At 36.0% G+C, this 22,841-nt stretch overlaps 3 protein-coding genes and 1 long non-coding RNA gene across 8 annotated transcripts; 2 read left to right on the plus strand and 2 right to left on the minus strand.

The window, feature by feature from the left end:
- Positions 1-1,088: 1,088 nt before the first annotated feature.
- LOC137725787 (NADP-dependent D-sorbitol-6-phosphate dehydrogenase) lies at positions 1,089-4,952 on the plus strand. The gene is made up of 6 exons (XM_068464574.2): positions 1,089-1,312; positions 2,789-2,883; positions 3,385-3,502; positions 3,825-3,957; positions 4,056-4,275; positions 4,445-4,952. The coding sequence occupies exons 1-6, from the start codon at positions 1,144-1,146 to the stop codon at positions 4,673-4,675; spliced, it is 966 nt and encodes a 321-aa protein (XP_068320675.2). The 5' UTR covers positions 1,089-1,143; the 3' UTR covers positions 4,676-4,952.
- LOC137725785 (polyprenal reductase 2-like) lies at positions 3,688-7,225 on the minus strand. Of its 5 annotated transcripts, none has more exons than XM_088694878.1 (8): positions 7,094-7,225; positions 6,736-6,987; positions 6,144-6,493; positions 5,784-6,018; positions 5,483-5,581; positions 5,293-5,364; positions 4,384-5,156; positions 3,688-4,287 (listed from the first exon to the last, which is right to left on the minus strand). In XM_088694878.1, the coding sequence occupies exons 2-7, from the start codon at positions 6,889-6,891 to the stop codon at positions 5,052-5,054; spliced, it is 1,017 nt and encodes a 338-aa protein (XP_088551004.1). In that variant the 5' UTR covers positions 6,892-6,987; positions 7,094-7,225; the 3' UTR covers positions 3,688-4,287; positions 4,384-5,051. The 5 variants fall into 5 exon arrangements, with proteins under 5 accessions (XP_088551004.1, XP_088551005.1, XP_068320670.2 ...); XM_088694879.1 differs by having other exon boundaries at positions 6,144-6,483; positions 7,094-7,179; XM_068464569.2 differs by having other exon boundaries at positions 4,426-5,156; positions 6,736-7,107.
- A 4,912-nt stretch (positions 7,226-12,137) lies between these two features.
- LOC137726457 (NADP-dependent D-sorbitol-6-phosphate dehydrogenase-like) lies at positions 12,138-15,294 on the plus strand. Its single transcript, XM_068465391.2, has 6 exons — positions 12,138-12,365; positions 13,543-13,637; positions 13,899-14,016; positions 14,314-14,446; positions 14,551-14,770; positions 14,938-15,294. The coding sequence occupies exons 1-6, from the start codon at positions 12,230-12,232 to the stop codon at positions 15,166-15,168; spliced, it is 933 nt and encodes a 310-aa protein (XP_068321492.1). The 5' UTR covers positions 12,138-12,229; the 3' UTR covers positions 15,169-15,294.
- Positions 15,295-15,647: 353 nt separating this feature from the next.
- LOC148697109 (uncharacterized) lies at positions 15,648-16,246 on the minus strand. Its single transcript, XR_015963069.1, has 3 exons — positions 16,110-16,246; positions 15,921-15,992; positions 15,648-15,795 (listed from the first exon to the last, which is right to left on the minus strand). It is a non-coding gene; the product is annotated as an uncharacterized LOC148697109 (long non-coding RNA).
- Between the last annotated feature and the right edge of the window lie 6,595 nt (positions 16,247-22,841).

Raw genomic sequence — 22,841 nt, forward strand, 5'->3', positions numbered from 1 at the left:
CACTTGAGCTGGATTTGTTGTATGCTTAAAATACTATATCAAATCTCTCCAAATTCACCTAAATTCCTACTTTTTGAAATTCTTTGAAATCAAATGCTAGTGACTGAACAAGAAATTTTAAAAACTCATTTCAAATCATAATTGAATACATTCGAATTCAGTAAAATTTTATAAACTCTCCTAAGATTCTAAATGAATACCCTTGAATTTGTCAAAAAAAAAAAAAAAAAAAAATCTCCCATAATCCTAATTAAATGAACTGAACTTTAAAACTTCAATTAAAATTCTGATTAAATACATCCATATTTCTGTAATCTTTCAATAAATCACAATTTAAAATCCTTTAAAAAAATCATAATTGAATGCATCCAGATTTTAATAGATTTTTATAAGGGGAACCGTTACAATTTTCTTTTTAGTTATCGAAAGTTTAGACTGCAAAATGTGATTTACGTAGTGCCAATAACAATTTATTTTATAAATAATTTTAAAAATCAAATTGAATACCACTAAATTTGTAAAAAAAACTTGAATTAAATCACGTAAAAAATTCTATTTGGATACTTTTCTTTATTATACAACGAATATTACTATTTTGTGGAGGAACCATTCCGTGGAGGAAGTTACGTGGGAAACTGAAGATCGGATGAGAGATTTGTATCCTCGGTTGTTCTTTGATCGCTAGGGGTTTGCTTTGTGTAAAGTTGGATTTTATTTATTCGTACTTTTATTATTATTATTTTATTAGCTTCCACACCGTGCATATGGTTACGTCACTTCCACATGACGGTCAGCATGCCCTGATCTCGATCGAGGTGTGTTAATTTTAGACTGTACTAATTGGGTACTCCTCTAGCTATAGAAAATATAAGTGTCACTAGACAGAACCTACCAGATACCGCGACGTCACCGGACACATAATACGGGGCGTCGCATCATGACTAAAATTTAAAAAAGCACTATTCATTGCATTATTGTGTGTGGAGCCAATCACTACTTTTCCAAGAGCCGTAAAGTTATTTCTTTTCTTTCCTAATCTTCCCCAGTGTCCTTATTTCACGCCCATGCAGCTATATAAAGGCATGAGCGGCACCAACCTAGTATCAAACACAAAGGCGAGAGAGAAACAGAAACAGCCTGCAGATGTCTCTGAGAGAGTTTGGAGAGTTAGAAAACATGCCCACCGTTACACTCAGCAGTGGCTACGAGATGCCGGTCATCGGCCTCGGCCTCTGGCGTCTGGAGAAGAACGAGCTCAAAGACACCATCTTAAATGCTATTAAGCTTGGCTATCGCCATTTTGACTGTGCTGGTATACCCTCCTCCATCACACCTGATCCTGTTTTACATTAATCCATGCATATTTTACATTAATTTTGGTTTACTTCGTTCTAAATAATTCATAGTATTTTTATGAATTCAATCAAATACTGGCTAGAGAAGGAAGAATCGAATATCGGACTTGATGTGAATGGGCGGATGTTCCTGACTATTGGACACAAAGTTATTAAACGGTTGACTATTTTTGCCACTAAGTGCTGGCAAACTATTAATAATTTGCTAAAAGGAATCACATGCATCATGCGTAAGTTTTTTTTTTTAAACAAGAAAAGTGTACAAGCCATAAAGGCGGCGGCGGTGATGCAATCTGAACATAACCTTTTTGGTTACACGTGAGACTAGCAAAAGGAAAAATGGATGTAATATATGTAAACGACTCAAACCATAGGAAGCCTTTGTCCGAAACTATGGGAAACCCGTTTGGTACTTTTATTGGTTACACTAATATATATATATATATATATATATATATGCACGCGCACACACATATAAACACACACACATATATATATATATATATATATATATATATATATATATATATGCACGCGCACACACATATAAACACACACACATATATATATATATATATATATATATATATATATATATATGGTTATGATTCAGTGACATAAATTTTAACATTTATATTATAGGGTCCATTTCATAACATATTTGTTTACTATGAATTGTAATAAATGAGTGTTTTATGCCGAAAATGGTATTTTGGTTTATTCCAAAAATGGCAGTTTGTCTTTTAGGACGCGGATAAGTGCACCTCCCATGGTCACAATTGGCAGATTAGGTTAAGGCACTGAGTTAGACTATTATAAATGTATGTGTATAAAAGTGGAGAAGACAAATGAGTCCCAGACCTTCGCTTCCTATATTTTTCGACCAATCCCATGTTTGCTTCTCCCCTTGGGAAAGGGAATAATAATAATAATAATAATAATAGAAAAATGTTATTGACACTTTAAAAATCTCATTCTACACTTGTATTTTTCTTTCCAAATATAGAAAGTTTGGAGTGTAGAATGAGATTTTTGAAGTGCCAATAACAATTCCCTAATAATAATAATAATAATAATAATAAGAGAAATGTTATTAGCACTTCAAAAATCTTATTCTACACTCCTCACAAGTGTATTTTTCTTTCCAAATATAGAAAGTTTGGAGTGTAAAATGAGAATTTTGGAATACCAATAATAATTCCTTAATAATAATAATAATGATGATGATGATGATATCGTATGAACATTGTAATTTAAGAGGACGCTAACTGTAATTTGAGAGGATGGTCTTAAGCATAACGAGCACTTCACCACTTGTAAAAACTTATTTGTGGAATATAAAGTAAAAAAACAATTAGTCTTTCTGTTGTAAATTTAAATCTAGATGTCTCACTATTTTATGGTTAATAATGGTAAACTATTTGACGTTGCAGCTCATTACAAGACTGAAGCAGACGTTGGGGAAGCACTTGCAGAAGCATTCAAGACTGGACTTGTCAAGAGGGAAGAACTTTTCATTACCAGCAAGGTATGATCTAAGTAATTTAGAGCTTCCTTGAAAATGCTTTTAAAATGACTGAAAGGGTTTTTGGTGAAAATATTTTTAGAACCAATCTTTAGTAAAGATGCAAGTAAATTCTAGAAAAACATTTAAGCGGCTTCCTAGAAAAAACACATAACTGATGTTTTTTGCAAAAAGCACTTTAACGGCTTTTGGAATCCAAAAACATTTTCTCTAAAAACGTTTTCAATCATTTTAAAAGCACATCTAAACGAGCCTTTACTTCTTTGGTTTGGAACTACTTTTATAAAATAATAATATGGTGGAGATTTAGGCTAAGCCGTAAAATGAACCCGTTATAACTAAGTATTGAAGTCTTCATCTATGAGAGTCAAATCTAAGACCTCTTACTCACAAACAAACATGAATATATCTAAATTGTAACGCTAGTGGTGAAGTATTAGTGTTTATCTCACGTTCTCTCAAGAAAGTGGCGTATAATTTGTTGTTGCTATAATTATATTGCAGATTTGGAATTCAGACCATGGGTATGTGGTTGAGGCCTGTAAAAACAGCCTCAAGAAACTTCGGCTAGATTATCTGGATCTCTACCTAGTTCACTACCCATTGCCCACGAGGCATAATGGTACCTCCCCCCTCTGTCTCTCTCTCTTTTAGGTTGGATAATTGGGATTGGATGCCATTCACATCCTCTTTTTGAGGTATCCTATATGTTTATCGTCCATTGTGTGATCATAAATAATTTTGAATTTTTTTCATTTCAAATTAAATACAAACAATACCTACGAAAGTTGATCGCACAATGTACAATAAATGGATAAAACGTGAGAATCCGGAAAAAGATCCTCATCCTGATTATTGTATCACTCAACGCTGTGACGTTACTAAATTATAAGTAGTTAATTTACAATGAATTGGTATTTATTTTACTTGCTGTATGATCACAGCCATTGGTCAAACTGCCAGTCTTTTGGGCAAGGACAAGGTGCTGGACATAGATGTAACAATTCCCCTTCAACAAACATGGGAGGGCATGGAAAGGACCGTCTCTTTGGGCTTAGTTCGTAGCATTGGTCTCAGGTACATCCCATAAGCACTACACCTTCATCTCCGTATCCGAACTCGATTAGACCGGTGAATGTCGCTAAACCAAATTGTAATTGGCTTCGTTTTTGCAGCAACTACGACCTCTTTCTAACCAGAGATTGCTTGGCTTACTCCAAAATAAAGCCTGCAGTGAGCCAATTTGAAACTCACCCCTACTTCCAGCGCAACTCTCTTGTCAAATTCTGCTTGAAACACGGTGTTCTTCCCACAGCTCACACCCCTCTCGGAGGTGCTGCGGCCAACAAGGATATGTTTGGTTCAATTTCACCTTTGGATGATCCAGATCTCAATGTAAAGTATTCTCTGTTTTATACATGCACCATTCAAATGTCGTAATTACGATATAACAATCTCTGTTTTCTAAAACAATAAGCCAACCATAGAAATTAGATATCGAACTTGTCATTCATGAGAGAAATACATCTAGACCGTAATGCTCACTTGAGTGTCTCATTTTCAGGATGTGGCTAAGAAGTACGGAAAGAGTGTGGCACAAATCTGTCTGAGGTGGGGAATTCAAAGGAAAACAGCAGTGATTCCAAAGTCATCAAAAATTCAGAGAATGAAAGAGAATTTGGAGGTTCTTGAATTCCAGCTGAGTCATGAAGACATGGAGGTCATAAACAGTATAGACAGGAAATGTCGTACCAGTCTACCTTCCAAGACTTGGGGCTTAGATGTGTACGCATAAGCATGGACTTCAAAATCCGCCGACTTGCTGCTCCTGCAACTTCTTCAAAGGGTGTTAAACAGAAGCGAAATGGAAAGTATCGTGAATCTTAGTTACAATAAACTTAGCTTTATATAATTTTCCCAAGCTCGTCTATCTGCTAGTTCAAAAACTTCAGTATTCAGCCTTTGTATTGGGCATTGCAAATTAGAATATATAATAAAATGAATGCCATTGTAATTTTCTTTTGTATTAATAAATGTGTGATAAAATAAAGTGTAACAAATTACATATTGCATCACTATTTTGTTGCTTACTTGTTCATTTGAATCGAATAGTGCGGAGTCACAAAGCTTTACACTCAATCACCTTTGCACTAGCTTTTGTAAGTTTGCGCTTAGTATACAAATGGAATAATGGCGAGCCGTTTCTTGGGATAACTTTCAAATTTCTTGAGGTACCACCTTTGTGTTTCTGCTCCTGCCAATACTAAGTTGGACACCTGAAAGACACCAAATAAGAGAGTAAAGCACACGGAGAAATAAGTTTACCTTAGAAGACGTCTGTCTATGCGTGTGTGCGCACACTCATGTGTGCATGTGTATGTACGTATATTTTCAGCACAAAAAAAATCATACCGCAAATCCAAAAAGTAACCAGATTGTGAGATCTGTTCCTCCACTAGCGACCACAAGGCCAGCATATATAACCTTCATCATTATCAAAAGAGAAATTTAGCATATACATCAAGACTCGGAAAGAGTTTTAAGTGATTCGAGACAAAAGAATTCTCTTTAAGCATGCAGTGAGGAGAGTCAAGAGACTTACTATCTCAGCCAGATAGTGTGGAGATGAAACAATTTCAAACCAATCACCATGAGGAATCACATATTCATCATTTGGTTCACTGTGATCTCGTAATGAGCCCTGTAATAATATTTCACACGTCAGGAACATTATAAAAGTGAATGCAAGGACGATCGAGATAAGAAACACAATATCCGCATTCCCTAATTCAGCTGTATGAAATGAAATTAGTATATATGTCTTAGAATGCATGCTTATTTAACTGAGAGAGAGATAGTGTGTATGCGCGCGCGCATGCACGGTGACACACACTGAGACATACAAGAATTGCGTGACATCGGCGCTGATGGATCCAACCCCAAAAAAATATAGCTGCACCAATCCACTGGAGCCAACCAAGCTTCAAAAGAGAGTTCACAAATTGTAACCAATCAAATTCCACTTCTCGCATTCTACTCTTGCCCTTGACAATGAACTCAGCCACTCCACTTATTGAAAATTTATAAACCTCCAGAACATTATTGCAGCAAAGTGACAGTGGTGCTGCTGTGTAGAAGCTAACGTCAAAAAGGAACAGAAATCAGTAAAAAATGTGCACAAAAACAATATCTTTACATATGTATTTAAATGCATATGCACAAAACCAATATCTTTACAATGAAGGGGTTTGTGAAAAACTTACAAGAGGCCAGTCAGATATCCGAAAAGGTGCATCCGAGCGGAGGAGCTATAGTTGAACACATATATTGTCTCAAAGAGGCGCCTCAAGACTTGAACCTCCATCAATAAAAGCAGAAAGACCGAACGCCAAATGCTATATCTGTAACTGACAGGAACCGAATGAACCTTGTCCCATGAAAAGATATGTGAACCTCCAGTGAAGTGGCTGGCGATTGAAGGGTAAAGCAACGATTCTGAAACCAATGGCACCGTTTTATACGCATACATCGAAGTTGCAACGAGCAATAGCGTTGTCCACGCTACAGCCACCACATAGAAATGGCAGAACAACTTTTGAGGAACTGTGAACTTCTACAATTAGAAAAAGTGCAAAAATAAAAATAAAAATTCATCATGTAGTGTACAGAAAATAAAAGACGAATTCATAAGGACTTGTAGGTTGGTTGGTCAAGAACATTCAATCCCCAATATGATTACCCTCACTCTCAATATCGCCCATGACAATTGAACAGTTATACCGTGTTTCCCAATTTCTTCAACTTTCTCACCAACCAAACAGACCATAACCCAAAATAGACCATCAAATCCTTTACCTGAGATGAAGACTGCATGATCTTCCCTCTCTTGGCAAACCCCAGAACAGCTCCGTGAAACGAGGTCAGCCAAGAACAAGGTACGGCGGCTACGAGTATGGGCATAGTCGCTGCAACCCATGCTGTTCTAAGCAACCCAACAACACCCACCTCCATTAGAGCCAATACCCAAGTCAGAAAAGAGCTTAATGATTTGGGAAAGGCTGGAAACTGTGAAATTTAAGCACTTTCTCAACTGGGTCTTTTAAAAGTCTGCGCCATTTTTGCAGATAAAATGCACATTAAAAAAAGGAAATGAAAAAATGGACAAAGAAAATCAAGACATTTTATTGAAGAACTGAATGCAATCACGATTTACCGGGGAGTGGACAGGAGTCGCCAAGTTCAAGAGGAGATACTAATACCAGGCGTGACGTGAGGTTTTGGGACACAGGGTTAATGATCAAATTTTCAAGTCGGCAGGGTTAATGATCAAATTTTCAAATTTTCAAGTCGGCAGGGTTAATGATCAAATTTTCATGTCGGCATGGTTAATGATCAAATTTTCAGATTAAATTTTGTAAACCAAATAATGTAAATAATATAATCGTTAATGACTGAATAATTTATTAAGTGTTGATCAACGTAATTATTTATTATTATTGACATATTATTTAATTTGAAAATTTAGTTTACAGAGCGTTATGTTTTGGCATATAACACAGTAGTATTAAAAAATGGATTTTTTAGATTAACTACCGACAAAGTTCGAACTCCTGCTATTATAAGATATTTTTAGTTGGATATCTTTGAATTCAATATTACAATTATTTTTCTAACATACTGGGGCTTATTTATTCCTTCTATGCTGAAAATCTTATCATTTTAGATTTTCTTTCTTACTTTTATGTTTTTCTAACATACGGTCAATATGAGATATTTCAACACGTCCCATCACATGGAACCCAATTAGTGGGTCAATCATGAAATATCCACACAGGAACAACTAGCCAATGGGACTCACCTTACACGCAGAGCCAAGGGATTCACCATTTTCATGTTGCGCCAAGGGGCCCTATCTATCACGTGGCAATTTAGTTCAGGCTCAATCCCTGGCTTTGATACCATGTAAAATTATCAAAGAGATGGTCGAAGGCCCACTTTCAACAACATCATTATTGTCCCCAACTTAGTAATTACTACATGTACAATCCATCAGGTGTGAGGTTTTATTACAAAAAGCCTCGATTAGTTGGAGTAGGGTTAGAATATTAAAAATTTTCTTTTCTTAAAGATACAATCAATATGGGATATTTCAACACACATCTCATGTTTTATAGTTTGGCCCCCGACCTGCTCTATCCTCTCTCTCTCTCTAGCTTGTGACCCGTTCTCTTTAAAAAATCCTTCAAACATGTTGTACAAAAATGGGGGAAATTGAAAAATTAGAAAAACACAAGCACCTAGGTATCCTCCTTACATGACTGCAAGCACAAATGCCAGCATTTCTTTCTGTCACCATGTTTTGCAATCTATTGTTATCATACTCCAATTTTAAATGCATTCACCCAACTAAATCCAAGGGATTGGTGTAGGAAAAAGTAATCGTTGTTTTGAAACGCTTAGTTCGAGTTTGAACTCTTACGAATGCATTTTTTGGGCATTGACTCTGCTTTGGTGTCTTGTTTGACTTGGAGGCCAAAAATACGATGTCGACTCATGTGGTACGGACTGCATAGGCATGAAAACTAATTTGCCATCAATATATGATGGGATACCTCATATATATTAAAAGAAATGGCACTCACATGTTTTGTTACTTGTAAGATTTTCCAAACAAACCAACTTTGGTCATATTCGTGTTAGACCAACACCAAGGGTAAAACCCAAATCCAAAACCCAAATATTTAGATTTAAACCCAAAAATGTCACCCAATAATAAGACCTAAATCCAAAAAATTTGACTTTTGACGCAAACGAAAACCCAAATTCTGGTTTCTATTGCCTAGCCGAAATGTTGGGCCGCCACAAAATGGGAGGATGATTTTGGTTAGTGGTCGACAACTGGGCCCCACGTGGCATGGGATCCCATCTGTCCATCATTATCATTTGGACAAAATTGAGTCTTGAAGTTTGATCAACGGTCCAGATTAAAATTTATTTTGGATGATCTTTTGATTTTGGTCTAATAATTCATATTTTTTATTCCAAATCCGATGGTTGAAATTTAAACTCAACAGGCAAAATAATAAAATAAATTTTCTAAAACATATCCACTTTAAAAAAATTATTACAAACTATAGATACTCATAATTTCAACCAAACGGGCAAAATAATAAAATAAATTTTCTAAAGCATATCCACTTTAAAAAAATTATTCCAAACTAAAGACACTCATACTTTGATCCTTCATCTACATAAAATTAGTTTGTTCATTCATTTGTTGGAATTTAATTTTTTTTTTTTTTTAGGTTAAAACACTCGGACAATTAAATTAAGATAACATAACTTAAAGTTACAAAAAAAACTTTACCAAAAGAAAAGGGTTAAAACCATTCCATAACAATGAATACATTTTAATCAGGTCTTGAGAGTTGGTTGAAATTCACTGTTCACATACCTAAATTCTGCCTTCTAATAAACCTAAATATTTAGATTTGGATCCAAAAGTTAAAGTTGGTATAAGTCACCAATATAAAAATTGTTCAATGATTAGCTCATAGACCTATGAATTATTCAATGATTACCTCATAGACCTATAAATTATTCAGTGATTAGCTTGTACACTATGTTAAGAAATGGAAATAATCGCACTCGAATATCATTTGTGTTAATGGTTCACCATGTCGGTAATCGTTTTAGCAGTTTATATTGTGTTTTGTTCTTGTTAAATTACCACTATTCAAAAAATCTTTCGCCTAACGCCGCCTAGCCGTTAGACTAATGACTACCGTTTTAATTAATTTATAAATGTTTGAAAATTAAGAAAATGTATCTAGGCCTATAAAGGCGTTGGACTAACCCACCTAAGCACTCGTTAAGACTATCTAGACTTATCTGAGCATTCGATGTGACTCTCACTTTGACAGAAAAATTAATAACTTTTATTTTGCCTTTCAGACCAATGAAATGGGTAAGCTTTCCTCCTCCTACTTGCAAAGATTTTCTTGTTTTTCAATGCGTCATGAAGGTAATTAGTGTCGTTGTTGCGCGGTTAGAATATTTCACATGCATGTGCTTTCTCTACCAATTGACCAATGCACATGACCGCTAATTGTTTGACGATGGCCCTACTAGGAAAATTCTTGGAGAGATTTTTTAGTGTGATCGATATATGAGGTGGTACACTATTTGTCATTAAATAAATGATGAGATATGTATGGTAAAAAATTAATAACTTAAAAAATAAAATTTCTCATAATTCCTATTAAACATACGATATACTACTTGTATTCCTGCCATAACTACAAATTTCTCCAAATCCTAGGCCACTAAGAGCACGCGACGTACAAATGGCGTAAATGGATGGCTAAAAGAGGACAAGATGCCAATCAAAATCAGAGAGGAAAGGATAAATTATAAAAGGTTGTCAAAACTTGGGCTCTGTGGGAGTTTTCTTGCAGACTTATTACTATATATATAATTGTGACTAGCGGTGTAATGTTGCATGCAACTAGGAAGAAAATCAGAGAGGAAAGGATAAATTATAAAAGGTTGTCAAAGCTTGGGCTCTGTGGGAATTTTCTTGCAGACTTATTACTATATATATAATTGTGACTAGCGGTGCAATGTTGCATGCAACTAGGAAGAAGGGCAAACATACAGGGAAATTTGTCATTGTGACCGGAACATTAGTAATACATTTTGTGTTTTTACATAAGTAGTAAGAAATTTTACTTTTTAAGTTATTGACATTTTAACAAACATATCTCACCATTTGTATATTAATACATAATATAACACTCCGTGTACCGGTTACACTAAAAAATCTCTCTAACAAGAGGATGATCTAATATGCTGGATTTTCACCTGACATACGTGTATACCCCAATCCCCTCATGTCTGCGATTCTGCTAGCTAGCGTGAGAGACGTATGGTTTGGGGATTAGTATTTGTGTGGGCGGAATGAATCGCAGATTAGAACTTTTGTCATGTCTCATGTCTCTATGTGGCGTAGTACGAATTAATCCATCGATGGGTGTGGTGATATGGAGGAGGGCGGCATTGAGACGCTTGTTTCCTACTATCACTTATACTCAATTACGCGCGTACAACTTATGTGTTAACATAGTATAAAAATGTTCGTGCGTAATTTTGTTTACCTAGTTATTAGCACCTCAAAATCTCACAAAATTTTATTCAACTCTTGGGTTAAAACCTAAAATTTTTAGCCCATGAAATTTAGGTTTTAACCTAGAAACAAGTTTTCTGCCTCAACCATTCTGGATTAAATTTTTACCCCCCCCCAGATTATTAAAGGATGAATTTAAGCTAATTTTTTTTCAAAAAATGACTTAAAAAAAAATTATGTGGACTATCATAAATTAATTTTATGAACATTTTAACCTAAAAATATTTAAATTCCGATACACATTGAAAAATCACTAAACTGACACATAAAACTCATGAAACAATATGGAAGAATAAGAAATACATGATAGAGATGTATAAACACAAAACACATGAACAAACACATGGTTTTGGAAGATGGTAGAAAGAAAATTGGAAGAAATGTAAGAGAAAAATGAATTTTGTCTAGATGTTTGAACAAATACATAGGTATTTATAGAGTTTTTTAGTGAATTTTGAGTTAAATAATATTTTTAAATTATTTTAGCAGTTGGATTTAAATTTTGGCTGTTAGATTTTTTTTTTTTCACTATTAAATTTAATCATATTTAATGTCGATTGTTGAATTCCCTACATTTATAAAATATAAAACAAAAATATCACCTAAATTAAATGTGGACCGTTGGAGAACCAACGGCCCATTGGGCTCACTTTCCATTGCCAACATGTCATGCGTGGGGCTGCACTTTGAAGCAATCTTTAATGTTGCAGCACGTTCATCCTTTGGGCGCGAGTGATTTTGGGCAATTGCCGCCCCACCAATTTAGTCTAAGGGTTGGAATGAAACGAGGGAGAAATAGAAGGCAAATTTTGAGACTTACTTAAAAAGTCGGAGTTGGTCTAATTATAGAATATAAGTGTCACTAGACATACCTACCAGATCACCGCACACATAATACGGGGCGTCGCATCATGACTAAAATTTAAAAAAGCACTATTCACTCCATTATTGTCTATGGAGCCGATCACTACTTTCCCAAGAGCCGTAAAGTTATTTCTTTCCTTTTTTAATCTTCCCCAGTATTCTTTATTTCACGCCGATGCAGCTATATAAAGGCATGAGCGGCACCAACCTAGTGTCATAGTTCAAACTCAAACACAAAGGCGAGAGAGAAACGGAAACACGCTGCAGAAGTCTCTGAGAGAGTTTGGAGAGTCAGAAAGCATGTCCACCGTTACACTCAGCAGTGGCTACGAGATGCCGGTCATCGGCCTCGGCCTTTGGCGTCTGGAGAATAACGAGCTCAAAGACGTCATCTTAAATGCTATTAAGCTTGGATATCGCCATTTTGACTGTGCTGGTATGCCCTCCATCACTCACCTCTCCCTGTTTTACATTAATCCATGCATATTTTACAATAATTCGTAGTATTTTTATTAATTCAATCAAATACTTACTAGAGGAGGGAGAATCGGATATCGGACTTGACGTGCATGGGCGAGTGTTCTTGACTCTTGGACACAAAGCTCCCTTGCTAGTATTAACCGATATTCTTACTCGTAGCTGTCATATTATAAAATCCTTGTTTTATGTCTGCATACAGCGCTAAGGTTTGAGTTCATTTTCAGAAAAGAGCCCAACGTTTTTAAAGTTTTCATATGAATACCTACCTAAGTTATCAAACGGTTGACTATTTTTGCCACGAGTGTTGGCAAACATTAATAATTTGCTAAAAGGAATCACATGCAATCATGCGTAAGTTTTTTTTATGAACAAGAAAAGCCATAAAGGCGGCGGTGATGCAATCTGAACATAACTTTTTTGGTTACACGTGAGACTAGCAAAAGGAAAAATGGATGTAATATATGTAAACGACTCAAACCATAGGAAGCCTTTGTCCAAAACCATGGGAAACCCGTTTGTTACTTTTATAATCGCTTAGTTACATTATATATATATATAAGTGGTTATGATTCGCAGACATAAATTTTAACATTCATACTGTATGATCCACTTCGTAACATATTTGTTTACTATTAATTGTACTAAATGAATGTTTTATATTTTATTTGTTTAGGCCGAAAATGGTATTTTGGTTTATTCCAAAAATGGCAGTTTGTCTTTTAGGACGCGGATAAGTGCACCTCCCCTGGCCTGAATTGGCAGATTGGTTAAGGCACTGAGTTAGACTATTATAAATGTATGTGTATAAAAGTGGAGAAGACAAATGAGTCGCAGACCTTCGCTTCTTATGTTTTTTGACCAATCCCATATTTGCTTCTCCCCTCGGGAAAGGGAATAATAATAATAATAATAATAATAATAATAATAATAATAATAATAATAATAATGAAAACATCGTATGAATGCTGTAATTTGTGAGGACGGTCTTAAACATAATGAGCAATCCATCACTTGTAAAAACTTATTTGTGGAATACAAAGTAAAAAAAAAAAAAATGGTCTTCATGTTGTAAATTTAAATCTAGATGTGTCACTATTTTATGGTTAATAATGGTAAACTATTTGACGTTGCAGCTCATTACAAGAGTGAAGTAGACGCTGGGGAAGCATTTGCAGAAGCATTTAAGACTGGACTTGTCAAGAGGGAAGAACTTTTCATTAGCACCAAGGTATGTTCAAGTAATTTACTTCTTTGGTTTTGAACTGCTTTTATAAAATAATAATCTGGTAGAGATTTAGGCTAAGCCGTAAAATGGATTCGTTGTAACTAAGTATTGAAGCCTTCATCTATGAGAGTCAAATAAAAAATCTCTTACTTCCAAACGAATATGAATATATCTAAACTGTAACGCTAGTGGCGAAGTATTAGTGTTTATCTCACATTCTTTCAAGACAATGACATATAATTTGTTGTTATAATTATATTGCAGATTTGGAATTCAGACCATGGGTATGTGGTTGAGGCCTGTAAAAACAGCCTCAAGAAGCTTCAGCTAGGTTATCTGGATCTCTACCTAGTTCACTACCCATTGCCCACGAGGCATAATGGTACCTCCCCCGTCTCTCTCTCTTTTAGGTTAGATTATTGGGATTCGATGCCATGCAGATCTTCTTTGTGAGATCCTCACATCAAATCCGTTTATTATACATTATGTGGTCATAAATCATTTTGAATTTTTTTTCATTTCAAATTAAGCACAAACAATGCCTACGATAATTGATCGCACGATATACAATGAACAGATAAGATGTGAGGATCTGAAAAAAGATCCTCATCCAGATTATTGTATCACTCAACGCCGCAGCAATGAATTGGTATTTATTTTACTTGCTGTATGGTCACAGCCATTGGTCAAACTGCCAGTCTTCTGGGCAAGGACAAGGTGCTGGACCTAGATGTAACAATTTCCCTTCAACAAACCTGGGAGGGCATGGAAAAGACTGTCTCTTTGGGCTTAGTTCGTAGCATTGGTCTCAGGTACATCCCATAAGCATTTATGCTACACCTTCATCTCCGTATCCGAACTCGATTAGACCGGTGAATGTCGCTACACCAAATTGTAATTGGCTTCGTTTTTGCAGCAACTACGACCTCTTTCTAACCAGAGATTGCTTGGCTTACTCCAAAATAAAGCCTGCAGTGAGCCAATTTGAAACTCACCCCTACTTCCAGCGTGACTCTCTCGTCAAATTCTGCTTGAAACACGGTGTTCTTCCCACAGCTCACACCCCTCTCGGTGGTGCTGCGGCCAACAAGGATATGTTTGGTTCAATTTCACCTTTGGATGATCCAGTTCTCAATGTAAAGTATCCTCTGTTTTACACATGAACCATTCAAATGTCGTAATTACGATATAACAATCTCTGTTTTCTAAAACAATGAGCCAACCATAGAAATTAGATATCGAATATGTCATTCTTGAGAGATACATCTAGACCATAATGCTCACTTGAGTGTTTCATTTTCAGGATGTGGCTAAGAAGTACGGAAAGAGTGTGGCACAAATCTGTCTGAGGTGGGGAATTCAAAGGAAAACAGCAGTGATTCCAAAGTCATCGCAAATTCAGAGATTGAAAGAGAATTTGGAGGTTTTTGAATTCCAGCTGAGTCATGAAGACATGGAGGTCATAAACAGTATAGACAGGAAATGTCGTGCCAGCCTACCTTCCAAGACTTGGGGCATAGATGTGTACGCATAAGCGTGGAATTCAAAATCCTCCGAATTGCTGCTTCTGCAACTTCTTCAAAGGGTGTTAAACAGACGCGAAATGGAAAGTATCGTGGATCTTACTTACAATAAACTGAGCTTTATATAATTTTCCCAAGCTCGTCTATCTGCTAGTTCAAAAACTTTTATTATTCGGCCTTTGTTTTGGGCATTGCAAAAGAGAATATATAATAAAATGAATGCCATTGTAATTTTTTTTTTTTTTGTATTAATGAGTGATTAAAGGCTTTGTTGTTGTTGTTGTAAATGAGTGATTAAAGAAAGTGTAACAAATTACATAGAACCGAGTGCAATGATGTTCTAGGATTCATATAGCCGACTTCAGTTACTGAGAAAAGGCTTTGTTTTTGTAATAAATGAGTGATTAAATAAAGTGTAACAAAGTACATATTGCATAACTATTTGTTGCTTACTTGTTCATTTGAATCGAATAGTGCGGAGTCACAAAGCTTTAAACTCTATCACCTTTGCACTAGCTTTTGTAAGTTTGCGCTTAGTATGCAAATGGAATAATGGCGAGCCGTTTCTTGGGATAACTTTCAAATTTCTGGAGGTACCACCTATGTGTTTCCGCTGCTGCCAATACTAAGTTAGACACCTGAAAGACACCAAATAAGAGAGTAAAGCACACGGAGAAATAAGTTTACTTTAGAAGACGTCTGTCTATGCGTGTGTGCGCACGCTCATGTGTGTACGTATATTTTCAGCACAAAAAAATCGTACCACAAATCCAAAAAGTAACCAGATTGTGAGATCTGTTCCTCCACTAGCGACCACAAGGCCAGCATATATAACCTTCATCATTATAAAAAGAGAAATTTAGCATATACATCAAGACTCGGAAAGAGTTTTAAGTTATTCGAACAAAAGAATTCTCTTTAAGCAGGCAGTGAAGAGAGTCAAGAGGCTTACTATCTCAGCCAGATAGTGTGGAGATGAAACAATTTCAAACCAATCACCATGAGGAATCACATATTCATCATTTGGTTCACTGTGATGTCGTAATGAGCCCTGTAATAATATTTCACATGTCAGGAACATTATAAAAGTGAATGCAAGGAAGATCGAGATAAGAAACACAATATCTTAGAATGCATACTTATTTTTGATTGAGAGAAAGAGAATGTGTGTGCGCGCGCGCATGCACGGTGATCCACTGGAGCCAACCAAGCTTAAAAAGAGAGTTCACAAATTGTAACCAATCAAATTCCACTTGTCGCATGCTACTCTTACCTTTGACAATGAACTCAGCCACTCCACTTATTGAAAATTTATAAACCTCCAGAACATTATTGCAGCAAAGTGACAGTGGTGCTGCTGTGTAGAAGCTAACGTCAAAAAGGAACAGAAATCAGTAAAAAAAATCTTCTATTCCACAATTTTGAAAACAGCAAACACATGACGAGAACTGACAATAAGTTATGACTTCCAGTAAATATGGGCGACTACTGAGCTTCGCAATTATTGAGGTTTTGGGACAGGGCAGGGTTAATGATCAATTTTTCAAGTCGGCAGGGTTAATGATCAAATTTTCAAGTCAAATTTTGTAAATCAAATAATGTTATTGTTGATGATTGAATAATTTATTAAATGTTGATCAACGTAATTATTTATTATTATTGACATATTATTTAATTTGAAAATTTAGTTTACGTAGCAATATGTTTTGGTATATAACACAGCAGCCCCGAGCTTGAAAAATTATTAGATACTTTTAGTTTTTTTTTTTTTTTTTTTTTTTTTTTTTTGTTAAACGATGGATTTTTTAGATTAGCCACTGATGACGTTCGAACTTTCATTATTGCTTGATATTTTTAGTTGGATATCTTTGAATTCAATATTACAATTATTTTTCTAACATGCTGGGGTCTATTTATCCCTTCTATGTTGAAAATCTTATCATTTCAGATTTTCTTTCTTACTTTTATGTTTTGCTATCTTCTCTTATCTAATCCGTTTTAACTTCTTATTTATGTCTCCCTCACTATGTATAACTTATTTTTTTCGTTATCAATAAAATTTCTCTCGTACCATTGAGGTTTTAAAAAAAAAATCATTTTTAATTTCTCACACAATTGTTATCATAAACTTCCTCTTTTTTTTTCTTTTTTTTTTAATTAAGAAAACTAATAAAAAGGGCTTCAAAATTTTGAGTTTTAACAAAAAATCATCATATAACGCTTCAAAACTTTGAGTTTTAACAAAAAACCATCACATAACTTTATTTAATGATAAGGACAAGAGAAAGGAAACAAAAAACAAAAAACAAAATAAACTTAACAAAAAACCATCACAGAACTTTATTTAATGATAAGGACAAGAGAAAGAAAAAAAAAAAAAACAAAATAAACTTAACTAAAGGTGTGTGCAAAAAGCACCCAACCAATCCTTCAGTTGCATAACCCTTTGACATAATCCAAGCATATTTTATTCCTCTAAAATTAAAATTTCAAATTGAAGTGGGTTCAGTTTGATTCTGAACCATATCTGGGGAGGTATGGTAGGGAGTCGGTCAGGTGTGGGTTGGGATGGTTGGGGGTAAGGGTGAGGCAACATCATTGACAACATCGTTGGACTCATCACCCGTTTTCTAGTAATGGTATTGAGCTATAAGCCATTCATGAATTTAATAGCATGGACGTTAATCTCTATCATGTTTTTTTAATCTTATTGCATTCTAATGAAAGAACTTGAATATCTGGGACGAGCATCTACTATTAAGTTTCATAAACAGTGTAGTATCGTTAGGTTTCATAAACAGTATAGAAAGTTTCATAAACAGTGTCGTACTGTTAAGTTTCATAAATAGTGTAGTACCTTTAAGTTTCTTAAATAGTGTAGTAAGTGTCATAAACAGTGTAGTAAGTTTCATAAACAGTATTAAGTTTTATAAACAGTATAGTAAGTTTCATAAACAGTTTGTGTGAGGGGCGCACAGGTCCGCGCCTCAGTTTTTTTTTTTAAATATTAAAATTATGTATTTTTTCATTAAAATTTAAGTTTTTTTGTCCTTTTTATTAAAATTTAAAGTTTTTTTTTTCATTAAATAAAGTTATAGCATGGCTTTTTATTAAGATAAATTTAGTTTAAGCCTTTTTCATGAAAGTTTTCTTTTTTATAAGCAAAAATTGAATTCAAAGTACACACCCACCTATTCTTCAATTGTACCTTTTGCTTAAAAAAGAATCATTTTTGAATGATGTCAAGGGGTGACAAGTGGATTTAGATGCTAGATGGTTTTGATTCAAGGTGTTTTCTTTTGTTCTTTTTGTCAAACGATAGAATTTGTTAAATTAGATGTTGGATTAGACACCAACAAAGAGGGGTTTGAACCCATGTCATTATGCAATGGCTCAACTCCTTTCCACCATTGTGGTAAATGGCCAATTGCAATTTAAGGTGTTTTCCACTCATATGCATATGTTAAAGGAAAGTAAAATAAGATGAAGAAAATACAATTACAATTAATATTTTAACATATAACGTTGTGGACTTACTAGATTACCTACATTGATATCACTTGATGAATTACGATATGCAATACTCATGTAGAACAAATGCTTATGTTATTGATTTGCCGGATTCTCTGGGAATTTTCAATACTTTTAAAGTTGCTAATCTATGTGAATTCAAGGACTATGAAGTTCTTTATCCTCACCATAACTCGGGGTCGAGTTCTTTTGAAGTGGAGGGGACTGATGTAGTGGATCAAAGAGGAAATGGATCGTTGGAAGACAAAAGAACACAATGGGAATTTGCAGATTTGGCGTCTGAGCTCCAATTTGGGTCCATCACACCTTTTCGGAGAGGGAATGACGCTACGAGTCAAACTCACTGCTTTACTGTGACATATGATAGATTTTTCCCTCCAGAGTCGTTTCAGCCTCCAAAATAATATTTTAATTCGTAATAAAAAAAAATCTGAGCTTTGAGTTGCCATCCAATTAATGTTGTTTTAATTGTTTGAGTCATTTGAGTTGTTCAAGGAGTTCTAATCAATCTACTTAAAGCCTTTTGTTGTTTTAATATACTCATTCAATTATCAAATAAACAAAGAACCTTTTGGAATTTCTCTCAATTTTATGATGGATTCCAGACTTGTTCTTCAAGGACAAGGATTAGTTGATAACTCTTTTGATCAATTCATGGTGCATCAATAGGTACCACAGTGGGTTTCTCCTGTCTAGGCAACGTTGATTGTTTTATCTATCTATGAGTAACCGTAATTGTGAACCTGCCCCTACGGACTTAGACGCTCAAACGGAACAAATTACAACTTTGACTGCATAATTTGGATAGCTTCGTGGAATGTTGCTCCAAGCCCTTGGCCAAAATAGCTGAAGAGTTATCGGATGCAATAATCAGGGAGTTTTGAGGCCTCGTGTTCTAGACAATGAATCGGAGTTCGAGGAAGAAACTGTAGACCATGCCTGGTTAATAGTCAAAATCATAAAACCGCAACAACTTTCATGATTTTTGGATTAAGGCTGACATTCCAAATTTTGTGGGAAATCTGAAAATCAAAGACTTCATGTATTGGCTAGTGGACGAAGTAGAAAGATTCTTTAACGTCATGAAGGTCCCCGAGACAAAGATGGTGAAGATGGTTGCCTTCTATCTTAAAGCAACTACTGCTGCTTAGTGGGATCAATTACAGAACACCTAGCAGAGGCAAGGAAGAATTGAATTCGAATGTGGAGGAAAATGAAGCAGCGCCTGATGGACCAGTTTTTACATGCGGAGTTGTTTGGGCCCAAAATAATATTATTGGGCCGAGCTTAGGTTTATGTTCGATCCAAAGCTCTTCCAAAAATACTATAAGCCATCCAGTGGTTATAAGCCGCCCAGTCAGGTCGTCCGAGTCCTATTACAAGAAGGATTAATCTGGGCATGAGCGAATAAGTTGAATCCTAGTAATATAAGGAGTCTCAATGGAATAAGGATGCTGAGGTTTAAGAAGTGAATGTGGCCGGATAAAGAGGTTGGTTCAAAGTCTTAATGGAGGAAGGATTGGCCGAGATCTATTTAGATTAGGATGAGGAATCCTAACCCAAGTATAGTTTTGGTTCGGCCATGATGAGGTTGGCTGTTATAAATAAGATGGGGGTGCATCATTCTAAGCCCCTCCAATTCAACACACAAACTGCCCTGCGCAAATCCTCGTTCTATGCGAAACCTCTCAACAACCTCGAGATTTTTGTTTTCCTTTTTACCAACACATCTTTAGTTTGGATAAACAGCATTGTGAAGGCAACCGGTGAACATCTTTAGTTTGGATAAACAGCACTGTTCCCATAAAATTAGCCGATCGCGAATCACCTTTAGTTTAGATAAACAGTAATGCGTCGAGATCGACTGATTACCTATCCAAGTTTCGGTCGAGAAGGATTTTCGAATCCTTACTGGCAGAGGTCATCTCATTAGCCTTTTCGGTGAAATGGGGTGTTACAGTTTACTGGGCTCGGCACATTGAACGCCGAGTTTGTTTTATGATTGGGTATTCACAAGTGAGTTTTAGAGTTTGGCATTCTGACGGCCGAACCATATTCACCATCAAGACATACATCTCTTTTGAGTACTTGTGTCCATATAGTTTGGTACCGGTTCGGCGTGCTTATACTCTTACGAATATAATCACTGTAATTGAACTCGACGTCGATAATCCATGAATTTCGTAAAACTAGCAGCCTTGTCTTCAGGCTCTAGAACTCGAAGGTCGAGACGTGTTCATTCCTCAGCTGTCGTCGCAAGATCAAGAAGTCAGCAGCGCACTTAACGCAACATCAACACATTGTACTCCTCGGCCGACGAGTTGGCACGCCCGCATCAACCGAATGACGTAGTTAGCTCCTTAATTACTCGACCTACGTGCCACGTAGGCTTGTTAGTTTTTGGGGTCAACATTTTGGCATACCCGGTGGGACCCATTGCTGAAGCTAGAAAGTTCATGATCATTGAGGTACGGTCAGTAAAAAAAAAGATAGGGATGGGTAAATTAGCGACTAACCTTCCACCTATGGTCCAAAACCCACAGCCTGTCATAAGCACAAAATCCTCTTGCGGCCATCACACCTGAAGCCACGAGTGTGACATGCCGAGGAAATAAAGTTAGTCTCAGCGGACAAGCTCGTGATGCAGAGAACACCACCAGAGCGACAAAAGCAATTTTTGTCAAATGAATAATCGAAGATTGTGATGAAGATGGTGGTAAAGGTTCTGATTCACCGACTAGATCTTTTCTTCGGAGAAGACTCAAAGAGCAATCTCAGATTTTCAATCGATAAGTAAGGAGCATACTTGAAGTAATACGCAGTAATGGTAATACACATAACAAAATGCTCGAACTGTTGGATAGTAAAGTTTGCGACGGCGGACCCGCCGATCGTTACTAGCAATTTCCACCTAAGGGTAATCCGGTATCAACGTTACAGGCTGAAACAGGATCAACTCGGCTCAAAATTATCGATTTCGAAAAAAGAGGAGGATCAAGCAGTATATTAGACATGTCCAATCAGAGAAAGGAAATGACATCCGTCGATGTGATTGAGGTCCAAAGAATGATCGATTCGACCTTAAAAAAGGTTCAAAGTTCCCAAAGTTTATCTATCCATACCCAGCTTATGTAGAAAAGTTCGAATATCCTAAGGTTTCAAAATCCCAGACTTTAGCCTTTTTGCTGGCGAATCGTCCCTATCTTTGTTAGAACATGTGGCTCGGTTCATTGCACAATGCAGAGATGTTAATAGTGACTTCCATAAACTGCGATTATTCAACTTCTCGCTAACAGGTTCGGCATTCTCTTGGTACATCAATCTCCCGCCTAATTCCCTCCAAAGTTGGGAGGAACTGGTTGAGAAATTCCATGAACAATTTTATTGACCAGGGATGGAAATGTCAGTTTCATCACTAGCTAAGATGGCTAAAACATCTGATGAATCACCAATGGAATACTTAACGAGGTTCAAGTCGGCCAAAAATTGGTGCCAAGTACCTCTCATTGAAGTTGAATTCGTCAAAATCGCTTTGAACAGCTTGGATGTGGAATATAAAAAGAAATTTTTGGAGGTAAACTTCTGAGATATGTACGAACTGGCCCAGCACGTCGAGGAATATGATTATTTGCTTTGAGAATAAAAGATCTCGAAATCCCCATCTCAGGGAACGATTTACAAAAATTCCACGGTTAGCTATGCATCGACCAAAGGCAAGGAGCCTGATAGGAGCATATTCATGCGACTTAAATGGCTTGTTCTCGTACATTTACATTATGTTTCTTTAGTTATTTTAGTCCTTTATGCTTCTTTTGTGTGTTTTCAGGATCATAAGACGTGTTTGACGAAAGGATGCATTGTGGAGTATTTTGGGGCCTTTTGGAGCACTATTGGGCTGTGGATGGATAGCTTATGCTTGGAGCCCAAGTGTTGGATGAAATTGAAGGCCTTGTATGCACTTGAGGACACAAAACAATGGTCCTAACCCAATTACATTCACCTTGCCGTGGGCTTAACACAAACACCATTCCTTGCCATGCAAGGGGGAACAATTTGGGTCCATTTCATGCACTTAAACCCTAGCCCAATTACACACCATTGCAGCCAAATCCATTATTTGCCATGCACATTCACCACCAATTCAACCACATGC

The sequence above is a fragment of the Pyrus communis genome, chromosome 5, assembly GCF_041283825.1.
Source record: "Pyrus communis isolate YQ-2024b chromosome 5, ASM4128382v1, whole genome shotgun sequence".
Taxonomy (NCBI): domain Eukaryota; kingdom Viridiplantae; phylum Streptophyta; class Magnoliopsida; order Rosales; family Rosaceae; genus Pyrus; species Pyrus communis.